Source organism: Neoarius graeffei, chromosome 10 (genome assembly GCF_027579695.1).
Source record: "Neoarius graeffei isolate fNeoGra1 chromosome 10, fNeoGra1.pri, whole genome shotgun sequence".
NCBI classification, from domain to species: Eukaryota; Metazoa; Chordata; class Actinopteri; order Siluriformes; family Ariidae; genus Neoarius; species Neoarius graeffei.
The window spans coordinates 25,701,493-25,724,884 of NC_083578.1; the positions used below are offsets into that span (position 1 = coordinate 25,701,493).

The 23,392-nt window shown below is 42.9% G+C and overlaps 1 protein-coding gene across 1 annotated transcript in view; it reads left to right on the forward strand.

Annotated features, from left to right (window-relative positions):
• Positions 1 to 23,392, forward strand: part of LOC132892474 (periphilin-1) — a 72,504-nt gene that overhangs the window by 44,649 nt on the left and 4,463 nt on the right. The window contains exon 5 of the mRNA XM_060930758.1: positions 9,209 to 9,316. Coding sequence (XP_060786741.1) covers positions 9,209 to 9,316 — 108 coding nt within the window. The remainder of the gene's footprint in view (positions 1 to 9,208; positions 9,317 to 23,392) is intronic.

Below are 23,392 nucleotides of genomic sequence, written 5' to 3' on the forward strand. Positions count from 1 at the left end.
CATGAGGTGAGACGTTCAGTTTGTCCTAATTGTATTACACAGGACGACATTGGCCTCAGAGATCAATGTTCCCTTTAAGAAGCTTAAGATATGATGCAGGGGTCACCAAACTTTTTTCTCTGGGGGCCACACTGTCATTCCTGACTGTGATGGGGGGCCGGGGTCGGGTCAGCTATATAACATAGAATTGTATGACCCAGACAAATATGACCACCAGCAGGCCTCATTGTGTAGTAGAGATTACTAGGCCTGGCACAGCCATCCCCACTACTATATCCACACTACTACGGTATATCCACACTACTAGATCCACACTTAATTCCTGGCACATATTTGTTTATCTTTACTAGTGGTTTGCAAAAGTAGTAATCGAGTCTTCACAAATTTAAAGCTGTCAAGGTAAGAAACATCTGCCTAGTTGAGGTGATTGACACTGGCAAAGGTGAGTGGAAAATTATAAATTGTAGGTAGGCCTGTTGATATTAATAATAATTGTGTGCAGCACTTAATAAAGGTCAAATAAATAGGCCTATAAAATAAATACATTTAAAAAAAACAGTGAAATTATAATAATATGAGCAATAGATCAATAGATCACAGCAGTTGTGCTGTGTCCTGCACGTCATTGCTCTCATCCATGGCCAAAGCAAAAAACTCGAATTCTGACGCGCTCTCATTCAGCTGGTCATACACGTTGTCCCCCAAATATTCGGTTCGCCTGGTCATAGTAGGTGCGGAGAGACTCACCGCATTGAGCGCATCCTTCTTGTCGGGACACACCTCCTTGGCCACAGCAAGCATGCATACTTTAACAAAGTCCCCATCAGTAAACGGCTTTCCATGGGTAGCTAGTAGGTGAGCTACCTTATAGCTAGCTCGGACAGCAGCCTGGTTGATCTGGGTTTGGCGAAGGAATACATTCTGTTGTGCAGCCAGTCCTCATTTCATCCTCTGAATCCTGTCTTCTCTTGTTTGCCCTTGCAAACTAGCATACTCTTTGTGGCGGGTTTCGTAGTGACGATGCAGATTATATTCTTTGAAAACCAACACATTTTCTTTACATACAAGACAAACTGCACGGTCCTTACACTGAACGAAAAAATAATCGGTGGTCCACTGTTCTTTGAAAACTCTGCACTCTCTGTCAGCTTTTCGCTTACCGCTCGCCATTTTCTTGTCCTGAACACTGACAGTTCTCTGCGCATGCGCTGCCTGTCACTGCTTGATCGCGAGCATATGACGAAAATTCGGAAAATATGAATAGTTCATTTTATAATTAAATATCAATTTTAATTGATAAAATCAACAAAATACAAGATGCAGACATGTTATTATTTGCCAAAAAGCAATTTAAAAAAAAATAGGCCATGACCACTTTTGGGGATTGCCTCATAGGGCCGGTTCAAGTGGTGGGGGGCAGAGGGGCTGGGGGGCCGGTCAAAGGGGGGTGGCGGGCCGGATTTGGCCTGCGGGCCGTAGTTTGATGACCCCTGATATGATGGAACAGTTGCAGAGCGTTTTGCATGGGAAAATTAATTCCTACATGTAGCCTCCTGAAATGGAAAATGATGCCTCATGGTTGTGCCATGCACATCATTTGAATAAGGTGACAGCCAGATGAGCAAAGGATTGTAGGTTCAATATAATAAGCCAGAGTTTTGTTTTACGTGTAGAACAGAAGACGAATATACACAGTTAATCCTTTTAACTGACACTAGAAATAATTGTAAATGTTAAAAAAAGTGTTTCCACCATATACTGTATATACAGTACTGTGCAAAGGTCTTAAGCATGCTATTATCTTAGTACAAACTTTATCGATTTTTATTTTATGACTTCTACTTTATCGAGTCAGTACAAAAACATTTTAGATTTCCAAACATTAGATTACCAGCAGGGCGGCACGGTGGTGTAGTGGTTAGCGCTGTCGCCTCACAGCAAGAAGGTCTGGGTTCGAGCCCCGTGGCCGGCGAGGGCCTTTCTGTGTGGAGTTTGCATGTTCTCCCCGTGTCCGCGTGGGTTTCCTCCGGGTGCTCCGGTTTCCCCCACAGTCCAAAGACATGCAGGTTAGGTTAACTGGTGACTCTAAATTGACCGTAGGTGTGAATGTGAGTGTGAATGGTTGTCTGTGTCTATGTGTCAGCCCTGTGATGACCTGGCGACTTGTCCAGGGTGTACCCCGCCTGTCGCCCATAGTCAGCTGGGATAGGCTCCAGCTTGCCTGCGACCCTGTAGAAGGATAAAGCGGCTAGAGATAATGAGATGAGATGAGATTACCAGCACAAAATTAAATGTTACAGAAAAAAATGTTTGTATGTCAGTAAAGAAAGCAGCATATTACACAAGAGATCATTCTCCAAAAAAAGAAGACATAATGAAGGCTACTGGGTTTTACTACAAAATGAAGACGCGAGTGTGACAGTCAAAGTGTCCAGAAGAACTGTGGCTGGTTCTGCAAGATGCTCAGTAAAACCTACAGCTCATTTCCTTATAAAACTGCACTCATTGTACCGAAGACTGCCATTTTTTTTAAAGCAAAGGGTCGTCCACGAAATATTGACTTTGTTTTATTTATTACTATTTACTGTTATTTATGATATATTTAAATAATACTGGCTGGCGTTGAGTGATATAGCAGATATATTATTGTTATCATACAGATAATAATATTGGCTGGCTTTTTTTGTGGTATATAAGATATATTCCATTCAGCTAGCATGATATTGAACTCATCTTCGACTCCTTCAATATCATGCTAGCTGAATGGAATATATCTGATATACCATGAAAAAAAGCCAGCCAATATTATTATCATTATACATACCCAGTCTCTTCACATCAGCATATCAGTGTTCTCGAAGGCCAACGCGAGCCGGCACCATCAGCACAGCAGTGAAGTCACCTTTCGGCTGGTGTAGTGTTTATCAGTAGTGCTAGCGAATGCTAATAAAGCAGTCAAGCCAGTGCAATCGAGAGCAAGTAGCACAGGCTAATGACCGAGAAACTAAGATTTCTGTCTCCAGACTCTTCTTCCATGCACGTTCGCCACAGTATTTTTCACTCAGACTTAAGCATTCATTTCCCTACTTAATTTACTAAGTTACTTTTACTTGGTGTGTTTGGCTAAGTTTTGGCTGAGCTGAAGTCCCAGCTCTAATAGTAATGGTTCACCACTGCTTATAAATATGCGTAAAGAACATCTAATGAAGTTTTGGTAGCCTGCCGGGTGTTCAACGCATCTTTCTCTTTTCCGGCGAACAAAGAAATGCTTCTGTGCATGCACAGCAGAAAACTCTCATTGGATATTCGTATCAGCTGCAATGTGTGACGTCATGTTGTCTCGACAACCATGCAATATCATAAACCATATTCAACGCTCATTCTCCATTGGGTAGAGTGATGTAATACATGTAGGATAAGTGCTATGCTAACAATATTGCATGCTATCAAACCAAATGAATGAAACCCACTAGAAGGGAATAGAATGCATGTTTTTATTCTATGGAAAAAGTGTCCTGTACCGTATGTATAACAATTATAAATGTAGGAACATTTAATTTAATGACTTTTGGAGGCATCACTGCTCTACAGCATTTTTTTTTTTTTTTTGCATGTGCCTTAGACTTTTGCACAGTACTGTATATACATCTCATCTCATCTCATTATCTCTAGCCGCTTTATCCTTCTACAGGGTCGCAGGCAAGCTGGAGCCTATCCCAGCTGACTATGGGCGAAAGGCGGGGTACACCCTGGACAAGTTGCCAGGTCATCACATGGCTGACACATAGACACAGACAACCATTCACACTCACATTCATACCTACGGTCAATTTAGAGTCACCAGTTAACCTAACCTGCATGTCTTTGGACTGTGGGGGAAACCGGAGCACCCGGAGGAAACCCACGCGGACACGGGGAGAACATGCAAACTCCGCACAGAAAGGCCCTCGCCGGCCACGGGGCTCGAACCCAGGACCTTCTTGCTGTGAGCCGACAGCGCTAACCACTACACCACCGTGCCGCCCACTGTATATACAGTACCAGTAAAAAGTTTGGACTGTTTAGATTATTCTTTATATTACAGGTGGGTAATAAGGGAGACCCTGCACCAAATACAGAAAACACCTACCTCAAAGAGCACAAGAATGCACCATTATTAATTTCTGTCGCATGAATAGTTAGAATGTTAACAATATCAGCACTGTCAAAAAGAAAATACTAGCAAGCAGAGCTATTTCTTATTTACTTATTTATTTGATCAACTTTTCCTTCCCTGATGTATGAGACCAAGTTAATAAGTTACATTCTTATGTACAGCACCAGTCAAAAGTTTGGACACACCTACTCATTCACAAGTTTTTCTGTATTTCGATGATTTTCTACAGTGGTGCTTGAAAGTTTGTGAACCCTTTAGAATTTTCTGTATTTCTGCATAAATAGGACCTAAAACATCATCAGATTTTCACACAAGTCCTAAAAGTAAATAAAGAGAACCCAGTTAAACAAATGAGACAAAAATATTTTACTTGGTCATTTATTTGTGAAGCAACTATGAAATAACATATGGAACATATATGAAATCGTGCTAAACAAAAAAATTATTGAAAAATGTTTCATATTTTAGATTCTTCAAAGTAGCCACCATTTACCTTGATGACGCTTTGCACACTATTGGCATTATCTTAACCAGCTTCATGAGTTGTCACCTGGAATGCTTTTCAATTAACAGGTGTGCCTTGTCAAAAGTTAATTAGTGCAATTTCTTGACTTCTTAATGCATTTGAGATCAAACAGTAAATAATAAACACACAGTAAACAGCCCTATTCCACAATTGTAGTAACAATACATATTATGTCAAGAACCGCTCAACTAAGTAAAGAGAAATTACATCTATCATTACTTGAAGACACGACATGTCTTATAATTAATAAAAATCAAGAAAAAAACATTGAATTAGAAGGTGAGTTCAAACTTTTGACTGGTACTGCATATACAGTATAGTAAACATTGTACTAGACTTGACCAGAATGACGCCTGAGTTCAAATGTGGTATACTATACTCAATGTTTTTACATCTCTCAAGCCCCAGTGTTAACATTGCCCTTTCAGCCAGTGGCTTAAAATATCTTTTTCTGGTATTATAATGACATGCACAGCTTGTGACAGGACGCAGTTTGCTTATATCATGGCACTGCATAACTTAAATTTGATAATGCTAACAGTAGCGTTATTTTTTCATGGTGTTTTATGAGTCACTAAAATAGGTTTTATTCTTCCAAAAGAAACACACTGTCAGTGCTGGGTCAGGGGTCTGTGGTGTAGAGAGGAATTCATGACACAGGAATAACGTCAGAGCGCAAGCACTTACGGATGCAATTGCAGGTGAGAGCAGGTGCAGCGCAAACTGCAAACAGAGCTTAATCGTAGAGCAGGAATCATAGTCAGGAAATGGGCGGAGATCAATTGATCGGCAAACAGAGTAACACAGAGCAGACGTGAAGACGAGGTCAGGAATGAACGTAAACAGTGGTCTTAGACAGGAAGTCAGTCAGAAACCAAATGGCTTGGTAAAGTCAGGTACAGGACATAGAATGATACTTCACAATGAGTGATTGTTTGAGCTGGGTTTAAGATTGGCAGGTGAACTGGTGACAGGTGATCTAATTAGTATTCTGGTGACAAGGGGCACTGTGGTGCTTGCGAAGTGTAGTCCAGAGCAGCCACGTTTGGAGGCTGCACCAAACTCAAGCTTTCAGTGTTGTTACTGACAGAACACCCCCCCGAGCAACTTCTTTCCTTGGTCGACCTCTCTTTCTTGGTGCAGGCTTGTCGGGGTGCAGGCTGTGGAATTCTTGCATGAGGAGGGGGTCCAAGATGTCCCTCGAACTGACCCAACTACATTCCTCAGGGCTGTAACCCTCCCAGTCAACCAAGTATTCAAGTTGTCCCTGTCTGCGGTGGGAATTGAGGATCTTGTTGACCTGATAGATGGGCTTGCCTCCAATGTCTGGGGAGGGGGTTTCTTGGATGGGTGTTTCAGAGGCTAGGGGACCTTGGAGAGTGGGTTTGAGGCAGGAGACGTGAAATGTGGGAGCCATCTTACTGTGAGGAGGAAGCTCGAGCCTGTATGAGACCTTGTTGATCTTATGTAGAACCTTGAATGGGCCATGGTATCTGACTTGTAGCTTTCTGCAGGATGAGCTTGAGTGAATTCCCTGTGGTCCTTCGTAGAGACCCACACTCGATCACCTGGGGCATACTCCGGGGTGGCATTTCTGTGCTTGTTGGCGTAGTGCTTGTACTTGGTGTTGACACTCTCTAGACTCTGATGAACCTCTTCCCACAACTGTTGACTCCTCTGGAACCATGAGTCAATGGCTGGAATCTGCGTAGGGGCATCATCCCATGGGAAGAGCGGAGGTTGGTATCAGAATACGCACTGGAACAGGGTTAGCTAAGTGTGGCTGAATGCTTGAGAGAATTTTGTGCGTACTCAGCCCATAGAAGAAATTGTGCAGAGTCGTTCTGATTTTGCATGCAAAATAAACGGAGGAAGCAACCCACCTCCTGGTTCACTCATTCAGCTTGGCCGCTGGACTGCCAGTGATACCCAGAAGTGAGGCTAACGGACACTCCCAGTCTGTTCATGAACCATGACCATAGTCTTGAAATGAACTGGGGACCCCGGCCACTAACTATATCAGGGATACCATAGTCGTGGAAGATGTGGGTGAATAATAGTTCAATGGTTTCGAAGGCAGTGGGAAGACCTGGTAGTGGGATGAGCTTGAGTGAATTTGAAAACCTATTGACAATGACCAGAATGATTGTGTTGCCTTGTGACTGGGGTAGGTCAGTGATAGAGTCAATAGCAATGTGCAACCAGGGTTGCGTAGGTACTAGGAGAGGACATAGCTTACCCACAGGGGGAGCTCTGGGAACCTTGGCTTGGGTACAGACAGAGCATGAGGAAACAAAATGGTTGATGTCCGAGATCATGTTTTCCCACCAATACTTGTTCTGGAGAAGTTGGAAAGTGCGAAGGCTGCTGGGGTGTCCGGTGGCAGGAGATAACTGTAGTGAGGGTTGCTTTTGAATGAGATGATCCAGGCAGATGGCTAGGTCAATAAAAGAGTCCAGAGAGAGATGTTTGTCATGGCAGGCCAGCTTGCTGAGCACTTCTGGATGCAAATTCTGGCAAAACGTGGCTTTCAGTGCTGACTCGTTCCAACCGCTACCGGCAGCTAGGGTGTGGAAGTCCAGTGCATACTCCACAACACTCCTTTCTCCCAGTTGGATCATTAATAAACTCTCTCCGGCCTCTATTCCCTCAGGCTGGTGGTCAAAAACTCTCGTGAAGAGCTCCAGAAAACAATCGTAAGACGTGGTGTGTTCACCCCCATGCATCTACACCACGCTTGCCCACTGGAGAGCTTTACCTGTGAGAAGGCTGATGAACTGAGAAATCTTGTGTTCATTGGTTACTCCTGTGAGTGACGAAAAGTACAGTGAACACTGAAGAAGGAATCCCTTGCAGTTGGAAACCTCTCCAGAAAACTTCTCTGAGAGAGGAATGCTTCGAGATGCACCAGTGAGTGACGAGGGGCGTGTGAGGATGGCCTGCGACACTACAGCAGTGAGCTGCGATATCCTGGTGTTGAGATCATTGATTATGTACTGGTGCTGTCCTTACAAATGCCCCTGCACGTTAACTGCAATCTGCTTTGCTTCCTCTGCCATATTCATAGATGGCGAAGTATCCTGTCAGAGTGCAGGCACTTACGGTTGCAATTGCAGTGGAGAGCGGGTGCGGCGCAAACTGCAAGCAGAGCCTAATTATAGAGCAGGAATTGTAGTCAGGAAAAGGCAGAGGTTGATCAATCAGCAGAGTAACACAGAGCAGACATGAAGATGAGGTTGGGAATGAACGTAAACAGTGGTCTTAAGCAGGAAGTCAGACAGAAACCAATTGGCTTGGTAAAGTCAGGTATGGGACATGGAACAATACTTTGCACTGAGTGATTGATTGAGTGGGGTTTAAGTAGATGGGGTAATTGGCAGGTGAATTGGTGACAGGTGATGTAATTAGTATTCTGGTGATGAGGGCCGTTGTGGTGCTTGGGAAGTGTAGTCCGGAGTGGCCATGTTTGGAGGCTGCTCCGAACTCAGACTTTCAGTGCTGTTACTGACAAATAAAATACAATCATTGTTGTTGGACAATGTAAATTTCAATATGTACACCAAAACAAGCTGAATTCATGCTACAGTGTAATGGATGCCACCTTGAAATGGAACCCTTTCAGCTATTGAACTGCATGCTGCTAACATAAACAGTGCAGCACCATGGAATAATAAACAAGTCATCACTGCCCAATCACAGTCCTCTGCTGATTTCTGGGTACTGTTGAGGTCAAAATAGTTCTCTCGAAGGACATTCAGACAGCTTTACTTTGCTGCTTCAAGCAAGTGTTTGCCAGTGACTGCGAGCATCTCTCCAAAAGTCTCTAACAAACATGAACTTTGAAAAGAATGTTCTCTTACAGCCCCAATTCCAAAAAAAGTTGGGACACTGTGTAAACTGTAAATGAGATAATTTGCAAATCATGGTAACCCTATGTTTCATTGAAAATAGTACAAAGACAACATATTAAATGTTGAAACTGAGAAATTTTATTGTTGTTGTTTTTTAAATATATGCTCATTTTGAATTTGATGTCAGCAACATGTTGAAAAAAAAAGTTGGGACGGGGCATGTTTACCACTGTGTTGCATCACGTCTACTTTTAAAAAGACTGTAAATGTTTGGGAACTAAGGAGACCAATTGCTGTAGTTTTGAAAGAGAAATCTTGTCCTATTCTTGCCTGATATACAATTTCAGTTGCTCAACAGTTCGGGGTCTCCTTTGTCGTATTTTGTGCTTCATAATGCGCCAAATGTTTTAAATGGGAGACAGGTTTGGACTGCAGGCAGGCCAGTTTAGCATCCAGACTCTTTTACAATGGAGTCATGCAGTTTTAATATGCGCAGAGATAATACAGAGAGCTGGAGAGGCCACAGAGTGAAGCTGTTTTATGCACATATGATGCCAAATCTGGGTCACAATTTACTTTATTCATGACCACAGTTTTTGTATTTCAAAAAAGTTCTCAAAGTAATAGACTTGTGCCCACGTTTTTGGCTAATTTGTGCTCTTTTTTTGTCCTCAGGTCAATCAGGAAGAGCAGCTCAGTGGTGGCAGGGAGTCTCTGTCCTCTGTAACACGTGCAGCTGCCAGAAGTCGAGCCATCCAGAGAAAGAGAGAGGAGATAGAGGAGGTAAAGTGTGTGTGTGTGTGTGTGTGTGTGTGTGTGTGTGTGTGTGTGTGTGTGTGTGTGAAAGAGGCAGATAAAGAGATTGACTGTGAAGTCCAAACAGCTTTATTGTAAAAAAAAAAAAGTAGGCTACATATATTTAAAAAAAAAAACCAACCCTCTTTTATAAACATGTAACAGTAGCAGGCAACAAGGCCTTGATGATTGAAAGCATTTCACTCCTGCTAGTCAATTCTGCACCAAGACTTTTTTAAAATTTTGCTCTGGTGAACAGCAAGCAGAGCACATAGGGCTATGACTCAGACAGCAGAATGAAAATTACACTACACACACACGCACACACACACTCTCTCTCTCTCTCTCTCTTTCTCCCTCTGTCTTCCAATCTCTATGGTTACCACAAGGCCGACAGTAGGTGCTGTTTTGAATTGGTGTCGTAGCAGGTAGGAGCAGCCGCTTCGCACAAACACACGCACCCATCCAACCACCCACACACACACACACACACACACACACACACACACACAGAGTTGCCTTACTATATTTGTGAGGACCTTCCACTGACTTAATTATTTAATTCAGCTAATTAATGCTATGCCTACATCTAAATCTAACCCTCACCTTAACCTCAGTAACCAAAAGGAAATATTTGTTGCTTTTATTATTATTATTATTATTATTATTATTAAATATCTATCTATCTATCTATCTATCTATCTATCTATCTATCTATCTATCTATCTATCTATCTATCTATCTATCTATCTAAATAAATAAATAAAAGGTGCAATTTTTTTTCCTTTTGTGAAAAAGCAGTTTTCATCATGGCAACCAGCCCACAACAGCCCGCAATGATCATATATTCCTTTGGTCTCCACTAGGATATGAAAACATGCACACACACTCTCTCTCTCTCTCTCTCTCACACACACACTCCATCTGATCTTACTGTATACCACAGGTCAGGCTGAGGTGCTTTTCTAAGGTGATCTGGTAGCTGGTAGGTGCACCTGGTATCCATAAAAGACACACACGCGTACAACACGAGTGCAGATTGCACCATTCTGTGCTATTTTATGTAACTTGCTGTGTAATGATATTACATAACACGGATTATTACGAACGTCACACCAGAAAACATGTATAAATACAATGTCATAATCATTCCATTCATTATATTCATTGTATTCGCTCTGCATCCTGACTGTACAATGTATTTCAATATACACTTACTGGCCATTTTATTAGGAACACCTGTTCCTCTGCTTGTTCACATGGTTGTTGGTGCCAGATGGGCTGGTTTGAGTATTTCAGAAACTGCTGATCTCTTGGGATTTTCGCACACAATAGTATCTAGAGTTTATACAGAATGGTGCGAAGAACAAAAAAAAAAAAAAAGTGAGGAGCAGCAGTTCTTCAGGCAGAAATGGCTTGTTGATCAAGCTGACAGGAAGGCTGTGGTAACTCCAGTAGCTACTCTTTGCAACTGTGGTGAGCAGAAAAGCAACATAAAAGGCACAACATGTTGAACCTTGAGATGTTTGGGCTACAAAAGCAAAACGCCACATCAGATTCCAGTCCTGTGAAAAAAGAAAAAAGAAAAAAAAAACCTGGAATCTGAGGCTACAGTGGACACAGGGATAGCAAAACTAGACAAAAAAACATGACCTGATCTGGTGACTCTTGATGTCTGCTGCAACATGCAGATGACAGAGTCATCTCTAACTGGTTGTGTGAACAAGACAGTGAGTTCAATGCACTTCACTGGATTTCTCAGTCATCAGATAGAGCACATTTGACTACTGCACCAATCAAAAGTTTGTATACCCCTACTCATTCGTAGGTTTTTCTGTATTTTGACTTCTTTCTACATAGTAGAACAATACTGAAGACATCAAAACTGTGAAAGAAGACATGGAACATATATGGAATTATCTCATCTCATTATCTCTAGCCGCTTTATCCTTCTACAGGGTCGCAGGCAAGCTGGAGCCTATCCCAGCTGACTACGGGCGAAAGGCGGGGTACACCCTGGACAAGTCGCCAGGTCATCACAGGGCTGACACATAGACACAGACAACCATTCACACTCACGGTCAATTTAGAGTCACCAGTTAACCTAACCTGCATGTCTTTGGACTGTGGGGGAAACCGGAGCACCCGGAGGAAACCCACGCGGACAACATGCAAACTCCGCTCAGAAAGGCCCTCGCCGGCCACGGGGCTCGAACCTGGACCTTCTTGCTGTGAGGCGACAGCGCTAACCACTACACCACCGTGCCGCCCTATATGGAATTATGTGGTAAACAAAAGTGTTCAAAAGACAAACAAAATATGTTTCGTATTTCAGATTCTTTAAAGTAGCCACCATTTACCTAAATGACGCTTTGCACGCTATTGCCATTATCTTAACCAGCTTCATGAGGATGCTTTTCAATTACCGTAACAGGTGTGCCTCGTCAAAAGTTAATTATTGCAATTTCTTGCCTTCTTAAAGCATTTGAGATCAAACAGTAAATAGTAAATAATAAAAATATACAGTAAATAGCCCTATTCCACAACTGTAGTAATCCATATGATGTCAAGAACCGCTCAACTAAGTAAAGAGAAACGGCATCCGTCATTACTTTAAGATGTGAAGTGACTCTTAATGAATAAAAATAAAAAAAATAAATTGATTATAACATTATAATAAAAGACTTGTGATATAATTGTGCAGCTGACAAATCTACAGTAATTATCTGATGCAATCATGTCAACATGGACCAGAATCCCAAAAGAATGTTTCCAACACCTTGTGGAATCTATGCCATTAGGAACTGAGACCTTCCCAAGGGGGTTGTCCTACCCAGTATGAATACGGATTTCCTACTAAAGTGTCCAGTTAGTCTACAACTGTGACATAAAATATTTGAGATATTGTGTGGGATTGGGACAGAGTGTGAGTTGGCATTCAGTCAGTGTGAAATTGTATGAAAGGTCACTCAGTAATTCTTATGAATTAGTAATTTGCGTGGATGTGCATGACTGTGAGTAGAGGTGTGTGTGTGTGTGTGTGTGTGTGTGTGTGTGTGTGTGTGTGTGTGTGTGTGTGTGTGTGTGAATGAATGTGTGTGCACAATCCCTGGTGACTGGACGCTGAGCGTCTCTCTGTCCTCTGCACATTTTCACACTCTTGCTGTTCTCTTCATAATCTCAGGAGTGATGATTCCCAAAGTTCCTCGCTGATAATTGGGTGAAGTGTGTGTGTGTGTGTGTGTGTGTGTGTGTGTGTGTGTGTGTGTGTGTGTGTGTGTGTGTGTGTGCATGCTTGCGCATATAATCGTTTAATCAGAGCTATCTTTAGCTTGCCTGCTTAGAGATGAACAGTTTTGGAGAGAAGGAAAATGCTCAGAAGAGAACAGATGTTTTCCCTGAATGGGAACCTGGAGAACTGTATAGTAATTTCAAAGAGTGATGACCATAGCCCTCTGGGAAACATGCATTGTATGATTAAATATATTTTAGTACAACTTTAAAAAAAACCTTAAGATTAAATATCTTGTTTAGATCTCAAAAATAGCTCTCAGGAAAACAAAACCTGTTATGCTAATAGTCATTTTGTGCTAGGTTATACAGTGTCTTGCAAAACTATTGATCCCCCTTGGTGTTTGTCCTGTTTTGTTGCATTACAAGCTGGAATTAAAATGTATTTTTTGGGTGGTTAGCACCATTTGATTTACACAACATGCCTACCACTTTAACTCTTTACCTCTTAATGACGACATATGACGACCCTGTGTATATCCCTAAATGACGACATATGACAACCCCGTGTATATCCCATAATGACGACATATGATGCCTTGTCTAAAACCTTGTCAAAGCCTTGTCTTTAGACTTTTTTTCTTGTAAATATGTTCTCAGGGTGAACAGTATATACATATACAAGGGTGGCTGTAGCAACTGCTTTAAGGGGTAAAGAGTTAAATGTGCAAATTGTTTTTTATTGTGACAAAAACAATAATTAAGATGAGAAAACAGAAATCTGGAGTGTGCATAGGTATTCACTCCCTTTCGTATTAAACCCCTAAATAAGAGCTGCTCCAACCAATTCACTTCATAAGTCACATAATTAGTTGATTAAGATCCACCTGTGTGCAATCAAAGTGTCACGTGATCGGTCACATGATGTCTGTATAAATCAACCTGTTCTGGAAGGACCCTGACTCTGCAACACTACTAAGCAAGCAACATGAAAACTAAGGAGCCTCCAAACAGGTCAGAGACAAAGTTGTGGAGAAGTATAGATCAGGGTTGGGTTATAAAAAAATATCCCAAACTTTGAATATCCCAGGGAGCACTATTAAATTATATTATTATAGCAAAATGGAAAGAATATGTCACCACTACAAACCTGACAAGAGAAGGCCGCACACCAAAACTCTCAGACCGGGCAAGGGGGCATTAATCAGAGATGCAACAAAGACACCAAAGATAACACTGAAGGAGCTGCAAAGATCCACAGCGGAGATGGGAGTATCTGTCCATAGGACCACTTTAAGCTGTACACTCCACAGAGTGGGGCTTTCTGGAAGAGTGGCCAGAAAAAAGTCATTGCTATAGAAAACACGTTTGGAGTTTGCCCAACAGCATGTGGCAGACTCCCCAAACACATGGAAGAAGATTCTCTGGTCAAATGAGACTAAAATTGATCTTTTTGGCCATCATGGGAAACGCCATGTGTGGCACAAACCTAACACCCTGAGGACACCATCCCTACAGTGAAGCATGGTGGTGGCAGCATCATGATGTGGAGATGTTTTTCATCTGCAGGGACAGGAAAGCTGGTCAGGACTGAAGGAAAGCTGGATGGCACTAAATACAGGGCAATTCTGGAGGAAAACCTGTTTGAGTCGGCCAGAGGTTTGAGACTGGGATGAAGGTTCATGTTCCAGCAGGACAATGACCCTAAACATACTGCTAAAGCTACACTGAAGTGATTTAAAAGGAAATATTTCAATGTCTTGGAATGGCCTAATCAAAGCCCAGACCTCAATCCAGTTGAGAATCTGTGGCATAACTTGAAGATTGCTGTACACCAATGCAACCCATCTAACTTGAAGGAGTTGGAGCAGTTTTGCCTTGAGGAATGGGCAAAAATCCCAGTGGCTAGATGTGCTAAGCTAATAGAGACATAACCGAAGAGACTTGCAGCTGTAACTGCAACAAAAGGTGGCCGTACAAAGTATTGACTTTGGGGGGGGTGAATACCGATGCACATTCCAGATTTCTGTTTTTTCATCTTAATTATTGTTTTGTCACAATAAAACAACAATTTTCACCTTTAAAGTGGTAGGCATGTTGTGTAAATCAAATGGCACTAACCCTCCAAAAATCCATTTTAATTCCAGCTTGTAATACGACAAAACAGGACAAACACAAAAGGGGATGAATACTTTTGCAAGACACTGTACATTCATTCGTTATTAAACAGCCAGATTTGAGCTTACAGGGTTGTAAGTTTCTCTTTGTGAGTTGTTGCTGGTAGTCACACAAATCCACTTTTAATTGTTTCAGGAATTTGATAAAAAGAAGTAACCTTGAAGTGTAGGACCATGTTCTCTAAGGCATAACACATGATTGGCCTTGTTGCTACAGGAAAATAATCCATGCTGCCATGGTGTGATACAGCCTGACACGAACTGGATTATTTTCCTAGAACAGCACAGCCTGCAATGTGTTATTATACCCCCAGCTCTAAGCCTAACTCCACTTACTATTTAAAAAATGCTAAATAGTTGGCAAGAAGCTGAGATGGGGGTGAGGAGGGGCTGAGGAGGGAGGCAGGGCAGGGAGGGTGGGCGTGGATATACCGTATGAGGTAGGAGTTGCTCAGAGTGTCAATCAACATATATTTGAAAACGTTTACAGTTTCATAGACTCCCACTCTCACAATGTAGAGAAGTACCAAACTATAAATTCTATGTCAGCATCGGCCTTGCAAGGTGCAAGATGATTTTAACCAGTAGATGGCATTCTGAGCCATTTTCAACCCATAAAATGCAGATTTCTAATAAAAATAGTCATTTTGTCAATATGAAAACCAGCACTGATGTGTTTCATCACAGTTCAGTCATATAATTTAGTTTACAGCTCAAAAAACACACTTGAAACTAATTGGCCTTTCGATTTCATAAAATTGGTGAAATTTAATTCCCTCTGAAATTTGGTCATTGTGATATATGTTTATTTCTCCAATATCTAAATAAATAAACAAAAAATAACCCCTAAAACCTAGGCCATTCTGTGGCTGGGAAGTTATTTAATTTGAGGGAATTCCTTAACAAATAATGTGCATGAAATCGCTTGCTTCGCGCAGTCAAGCAGACAGAGGAAGTCTGTGTGTGCATGTGCAGGTTTACCTTCTTCTTCGTCTTCTTTTGGGTTTTACAGCAGCTGGCATCCAGTGTTGCATTACTGCCATCTACAGGTTTACCTTTGACCGTGCACTGACAGTTATATCATTCTGTCGCTAAACGAACAGCTGATCACACCGAAGTGCTTTCTGACCGCCGATATTTATTAGTTTGGTCCTGCGTTTCCTTTCCTTTGCAACATAAAGCCTTTTCTTCTTGCTTTCTGTTACTGTAGTTGGTCTTTTCAGTTTCATTCACGTCCTCCAATGTTGTCTCCTGTTTCAAATTTGTATCCCACAATACCTTGTGTGAACAGGGAAAGCCCACCACGTGATGCATGACGTAGTATCTTGTATTGCGTCATGGTGAAGCAGGAAAAAATAGCGGAGAATTTAGGGCCATGTGGCCCTAAATTCATTAATTGTTATATTTAAAAAAAAAAACACTAATAAAATTGGAAGTCTGTGATTCGAATTCAGTAGCTTTCGGTCCACTAAACAAAAATAATTGGGTGTCAGGGAAAATTCATTTTATGACCTGCACTTGAAAAATCTGAAAGGCAGTCTACCTTTAAGTATGCAGTACTTCTTTAAAGAAAACATTTCGCAAATAAACAAATTTACCTAAACGTCAATCTTTATGTCTGTCCTTTATAAAAAAGCTACACGTTGAATTTGTTCTTAACGATATAATCACAAAAGTGATTAAAATAGATGGGACTATTTTTTGTCAGGGAGGCCGCCATAACTCTATCGTGTGTGATGTAATTTTCCGTGAGCACAGCGGAGGTGTACAAATGCATGTTATACTAGACTACAGTATAATATTATGGCCGAGTGTGACTTCTCGGTCAATTTGTTTGTTTTTGTCCACAAAAATTATGGCAATAATTAGAATTGCAGTATTAGAAAAGGAAACAAAATAAAGTAGTGGCTCGTTTATTGGCTGTTTATTTAAAAAAAATATTTACCTGCTTATCTTCGATCCGTTTGATGCATGACACAGTGTGCTGTTGTGCTGCCGGCATTGGTGTTTTGTAGTGATCGTGTCTGGCTTCTGTTGTTGTTTCTGCCTTGTGTCTCACTTCTTCCCAGTGATTTTTTATACAAGTCCTCCACAAAACAGTCTTCTGTAAAATGCGCTCACTGAACAATTTCCTGCTTTTTCCAGGAGTAAAGGTTTCTCGCTTTACTTGATGAAGCCACTCGGTCAATCTGCTTGGATCCGGGACGGAATGAGGAAGACGTGTGCAATCCTATGTTGTGCAGCGCCACCCTCATTTTTGTCTCCTGATATATCCATGTATCTGGCTAATCCAGTATGGCCGCATCCAGGGAAATGGCCCAATGGACCGATGTTACAACTTTAACATGTTTTTTAAACTAAAGTCAACTTAATTTTTCTCATCTGTTATCACTTATGTGTACAGTTGTTGTCAGAAGTTTCCAAACAGTGACTTGAATGTCATCTTGGATATGAATGTCATGGCAATATTTGGGCTTTCAGTAATTTCTTTGAACTGTTCTTTTTCTGTGGCAGAATGATTGTACAGCATACATCTTTAATTAAAAAAAAACACTGGAATTTGGTGCACAAGTTTTAATTTTCTTTGGGTTTTCTGAAATCAACACAAGGTCAAAATTATACATACAGGCTCAAAAATGTACATACGCTCACTTAGATTATTAATTCAGAGGTGCTGAAACTTCCAAGGGGCGGCACTGTAGTGGTTAGCACTGTCGCCTCACAGCAAGAAAGTCCGGGTTCGAGCCCCGTGGCCAGCAAGGGCCTTTCTGTGCGGAGTTTGCATGTTCTCCCCGTGTCCGCGTGGGTTTCCTCTGGGTGCTCCGGTTTCCCCCACAGTCCAAAGACATGCAGGTTAGGTGACTCTAAATTGACCGTAGGTGTGAATGTGAGTGTGAATGGTTGTCTGTGTCTATGTGTCTGCCCTGTGATGACCTGGCGACTTGTCCAGGGTGTACCCCGCCTTTCGCCCGTAGTCAGCTGGGATAGCTTGCCTGCGACCCTGTAGAACAGGATAAAGCGGCTAGAGATAATGAGATGAGATGAGATGAGATGAGATGAGATGAGATGAGATGAGATGAAACTTCCAAAATGTCTCTTATCTTGCCAAGGCTGAGGTCTCTTAACTTTCTGTTAGTGATCATGATTGACTACAGCTGGTAGCTTCTCTGTGCCTTCATAAAAAGGGTTTGTTTACAGCACTCATTGGCTTGACCAACACACAGTAAAATGGAAAAGTCCAAGGAAAGTTCTCAGTGCAGATCTGAGAAAGAGGATCACAGATATACACAACTCCGGAATGTATCTTGGAGCCATTTCTAAACAACTGCAAATTCCAAGATCAGTTCGAACAATTGTATCCAAGTTACTGTGAGGTGTAGTCACTTTACCAAGTCACTTTGCTTCAAGAAAACCCAAACTGTCACCCTCAGCTGAAAGAAAATTGGTTTGGATGGTCAGGAGCAACCTGGGAACCACCATGGCACAACCCTGCCATGAACTGGAAGCTGATGGATCACTGTCTACAGTTCAGATCACCATGGACTAAGAGGCTGCTAACCAAGAAATAACCCCCTGCTCCAAAATTGACACCTTCAAGCTTAACTAAAGTTTGAAGCTGACCACACGGACAAAGAAAAAGCCTGCTGGAGGATAGCTGTATGGTCAGATGAGACAAAGATTGAGGTGTTTGGCCACAATGACCACCATGTACAGAAGGACACTGTACCAGCTGGTGGTAGGATCATCATGCTCTGGGGCTGTTTTGCTGCCAGTGGAACTGGTTCATTGCACAAAGTGGATGGAATAATGAAGGAGGAGGACTACCTCAGAATTCTTCAGCATAAACCATCAGAAACTTGAACACGACATGGGAGGTACAACAGGACAATGAACCCAAACACGCATCAGAGCTGGTTGTGGAGGATAAAGCAGGTTAACATTAAACTTAAAACAAGTCCTGACTTCAACCCTATTGAAAATATATGGACCGTGCTTATAAGTCGAGTCCATGCCAAGAATTTTTTTTTAAATTGAACTCTACCAATTCTACCATGAAGAGTTGTGAAATATCCAACCAGAATTCTGCCAGAAGCTTGTTCATGGTAAACAAAAATATTTGGTCAAAGTGAATCTTGCGAAGAGACATTTTACCCAAATTAGGTGTGGTGTATGTAAATTTTTGACCCTGTATGTATAATTTTGACCTTGTGTTGATTTCAGAAAACCCAAAGAAAATTAAAACTTGTGCACCAAATTCTAGTGTTTTTTAAATTAAAGATGGATGCTGTACATTCTGCCACAGAAAAAGAACAGTTCAAAGAAATTACTGAAAGCCATGATATTCATATCCAAGATGACATTCATGTCACTGTATGTAAACTTCTGACCACAACTGTATATATAAACATCCATTCTTTTACCATCCTCTCTTTTTTCTAAGCACCTACTTGGATTGGATGAGTAAACATATTCAATTCCTAATAGCCGGATCTACTGTCACAGTCATGTTGTTGTAGAAATTTAATCCATGCCTTCTGATTTGAGAATTCAGCAGTGCTGTGATATAATGTGGACTATATTACCTTAGTTTGGTTAGCACGAGTGTCAAAACTTTGATTCCCAATTATCTTAATTAACAATTATTCACCAAAGGTGAAGTGAATATCGGTGAATACTTACTTATGGTCCCTCTCACGTGTGAGAATGGGGGACCCTTCTATGTCGTCGTTCTCTACGCTCTTCAGCTCGTTTTTGCAGTCTCAACTCCGACAGTATTTTGCCATCGGAAACGAGGTTTCTCCATTTAGGTCGTTCCGCTGTAGCTTCATACCATTTATCATCAAAACCAAATATGGATAGGTCCTCTTTGATACAATCTTTCCACTTTTTCTTTGGGCGGCCGCGGGATCTTTTGCCTTTGGCGAGCTCACTAAAGAGCAGTTGTTTTGGTATCCTATGATCTGGCATCCGGCATACATGGCCTAGCCAACGGAGGCGGTTGCTCTGAATCATGGTCTCTATTGTTGTTGATTTAGCTCGCCTGAGGACCTCAGTGTTAGTTACATGGTGCCACCATTTTACGTTCAAAATCTGTCTCAGTGATCTTTGATGAAACATCTCAAGAAGGTGGATGTGGGAAGCAAGAGTGCTCCAGGTCTCGCTGCCGTATAGCAGGCATGGGAGGACGATGGCTTTGTAGACTGTAACCTTGGTGGTTATGGTGAGACCTTTACGGTCCCAGCACCTGCTCGAGAGTGAGTGGAATGCGGCTGCTCCTCTAGCAATTCTCCTCTTAATCTCAGCGTCAAGTGAGGCGTCAACAGATAGTTCACTGCCCAAATAGATGAAGTGGTTGGAATTGGTGAGTTGGTGGTTCTCAATAGTAATTGGTGGAGGATCTTCACATCCGAAGTGCATAACTTCAGTCTTGGGCTTGCTGATTGTAAGTCCCCAGTCGTTGCACGCTCCGTTGAGGGCGTTAACTGCGCTTTGCAGTAACTGTGCCGTTGCTGCGCAGTGTGCCGCGTCATCCACATACAGGAAGTCATCCAGTCTTGATTCCTTGGCAGCCTTAGTCTTCAGGCGTCTAAGGTTGAAAAGTTTGCCATCCAACTTGTACCTGATGTCAATTCCAAAGTTTCCCATGGATTTGTGTGCGTGGTGCAACATGAAAGAGAAGAACAGTATGAAGAGCGTTGGTGCCAGAATACAGCCCTGCCTCAGGCCCGATGAGACCTCGAAAGGTTTAGTCATCTCACCGTCCATGAGGACCTGGGCTTGCATGTCCTGATGGAAGCTACGAATTATGTTGACAACTTTAGGTGGTATTCCAATGCGCAGCAACAGTGCCCACAAAACCTCTCTTTTTACAGTGTCAAAGGCTTTGACTAGGTCCACGAAGACAAGGTGGACTTCTTGGTGCTGTTCGCGGCACTTCTCCAGTAGTTGTCTTAGGGCAAACATCATGTCCGTAGTGGAGCGGCCTGGCTGAAAACTACACTGGGCTTCTGGGATGAATGGCGCAATGGAAGGCCATACTCTGTTGAGGATGACACGGGCATATAGTTTCCCAACTATAGCCAACAGAGTAATGCCGCGGTAGTTTCCACAGGTGTAACGGCAGTTCTTTTTGAAAAGTTTGATGATTATGCCATTCTTGAAGTCCTTAGGTACTCTTTCCTCTATCCAGATGTTCATTAGTAGTTTGTGGAGTTCTGCAGCTAGTGCAGGGCCACCTGCCTTTAGGACTTCTCCGGGTATGCCATCAGGGCCGGGTGCTTTGCCTTGTTTAAGTTGTTTAAGAGCTTTGTTTACCTCCTCGATAGTCGGGTCTTGTTCAAGCTCGTGTATAACAGCTTCCTGGGGGATATCATCCAGGACAGACATGTCTGGTGTGCCTGGTTGGTTGAGAAGTGTACAGAAATGCTCTCTCCATCTTGCTAAGATGTCTTCTCTCTCAGTGAGGCGTGTTCCTTCGGAACTGTCGACTGGGTTGATGCCACCTGGCTTTCGCTGGGAGACAAGTCGAAGTGCTTCAAAGAAGCTTCTGGAGTTATGGCATTGTGCGTGTGACTTGATCTCTGCAGCTCTATCAAGCCACCACTGATTCTTCATCCTTCGGAGCTCACGCTGGCAGAGGTTACAGGCTGAGCGATACCGTCTGCGGTTCTCAGGTGTTTCATTTTGAAGGAGGGCTTCAAAACAGTGTTGTTTCTTCTCAAGCAAATCCTTGATGGTGGGATCATTTTCGTTAAACCAGTCGCGGTGGTTACGTTTCTGCAATCCAAGAATCTCCTTCGAGGTGTCATACAGAGTGGATTTCAGATCTTGCCAGCATTGTTCTAGGCCCACTGAGTCAATATTTGGGAGGCGTGAGGCGATGGCTTCTTGCAGTTGTTGTTTGATCTCAGGTACATCGAGGCGCGCGGTATTAAGGCGGGGAGGTATATCACTGTGTCTGCGCTGGGTGGAAATGTGAAAACGCAGGTTAAGCCTTGCGCAGACCAACTTGTGATCGGTCCAGCAATCCGCGCAATGGTGTACTCTAGAATCTGCAAGGTCACTCCTGTAGTGTTGTTTGATAATGATGTAATCAATCATGTGCCATTTCAGGGAGCGTGGGTGTTTCCAGGTCCCCTTGTGTATATCACGGTGTGTGAATACGGTGTTAGATATAAGGAGGCCGAACCTTGTACAAAGTTCTAGGAGAGTCACCCCTTGTGCGTTTTCGTTTCCCAAGCCATTTGGTCCGATGACATTGGTCCAGGCTTCTGTGTTGGTTCCAACTCTGGCATTAAAGTCACCAAGGAGAAAGAACCTGTCACTAGGTGGAACCTCTGCGAGGACTGCTGTGAGTTGGTTATAGAAGAGCACCTTTTCTTCCATGGGTCTTTTAAACATGGGAGCATAGATGCTGATGAAGGTGGCATAGCAGTTCTTGTTGAGCTGTAAGCGCATGGTCATGATGCAGGAATTTATGCCCTTCCACTTTTCCACGAGAGGCCGGAGGTATGATTTCCTGGCAATTCCAACACCTTCCTGTCTTGGCTTATCGCTATCCCTCCCAGAGTGTAGGAAGATGTCATTTCCATCAGAGAATTCTCCTTCACCGGGGATCCGGCACTCACTGAGGCAGGCAATGTCGATGTTAAGTCTCCCCAGCTCGGAGGCTACTAGGGCGGAGCGGCGCTCAGGTGCTTGGCACTTCAGTGATGATGTATCTGACATGGTTCGAACATTCCACGATGCGACCTTGATCTTGGAGATATATTTGCTGCTGCGGCGTCTGGGCTGTTCAGGGTCAGGGGGTCCCAAGGGCTTTACCCTTGATCCGTCATCCTTGTGAAAACGCTGCCCGTCGAACCGACGCTGGTTGTGTAAGGTTCTTAATGAAGGGTCTGTAGCGGGTATGTGGTTTCGCTGCAGTGGGGGTGCTGGCCTCGCTGCAGCTAGCAAGCAGGCTGCCCAATTCTGTGCCTGCGTCCTTCTGCCAGTGGACACATAGAGTGGACTCGCAAGAGACGCAAATCACCATGTGTATAGCTGGAGAAGCGGTCAATTAGTTGGGTCAGTGGGCTGACCTCGGCTTGAGCTGACCCAGGCAAACTGGCCGTTCCGACTGTTGCCCGAGTGGGCGGTAGTCTCTACGCCCTTGGCCGTTTCGACCGGTATCCAGGTGTTATAGACTGTGGTCTCTACGCCCCTAAGATTGTTGCCCAGTACCTTGTTCCATAACTGACGGTTGGCCTCCTGCATGGTGGCTCTTCCCCTCAGGCGTTATGGTACCTCCATGCATGCCAGGTGTTGGCATGCTGTGGACTGTTTTTCGTCTGGACTCTCGCCTAAGACCGGATCCGGCATGGTTAAACCTGCCAGGGGTTGAGGCCCCCGCTGGCATGCGCCCTTAGGGTCCTAGAGACACTCAAGCTGCTACACCATGGCAAGGTAACAGTCCGATGTATCGGTGAATAATAACCGAGATAAAGTCAAGGTTATTATTTAAGTTATTCCATTAAATCGAGTCATACATAGCTGACAAGGCACATAGCGCCGAGTTGGCTATCAGCCAGGTACAACGAGATTGAGTGGAATAACTGTTTTATTCTATCCACATTCACTGGATTTTGAGAAACAGAGCACTGCTATTTTTATTTTT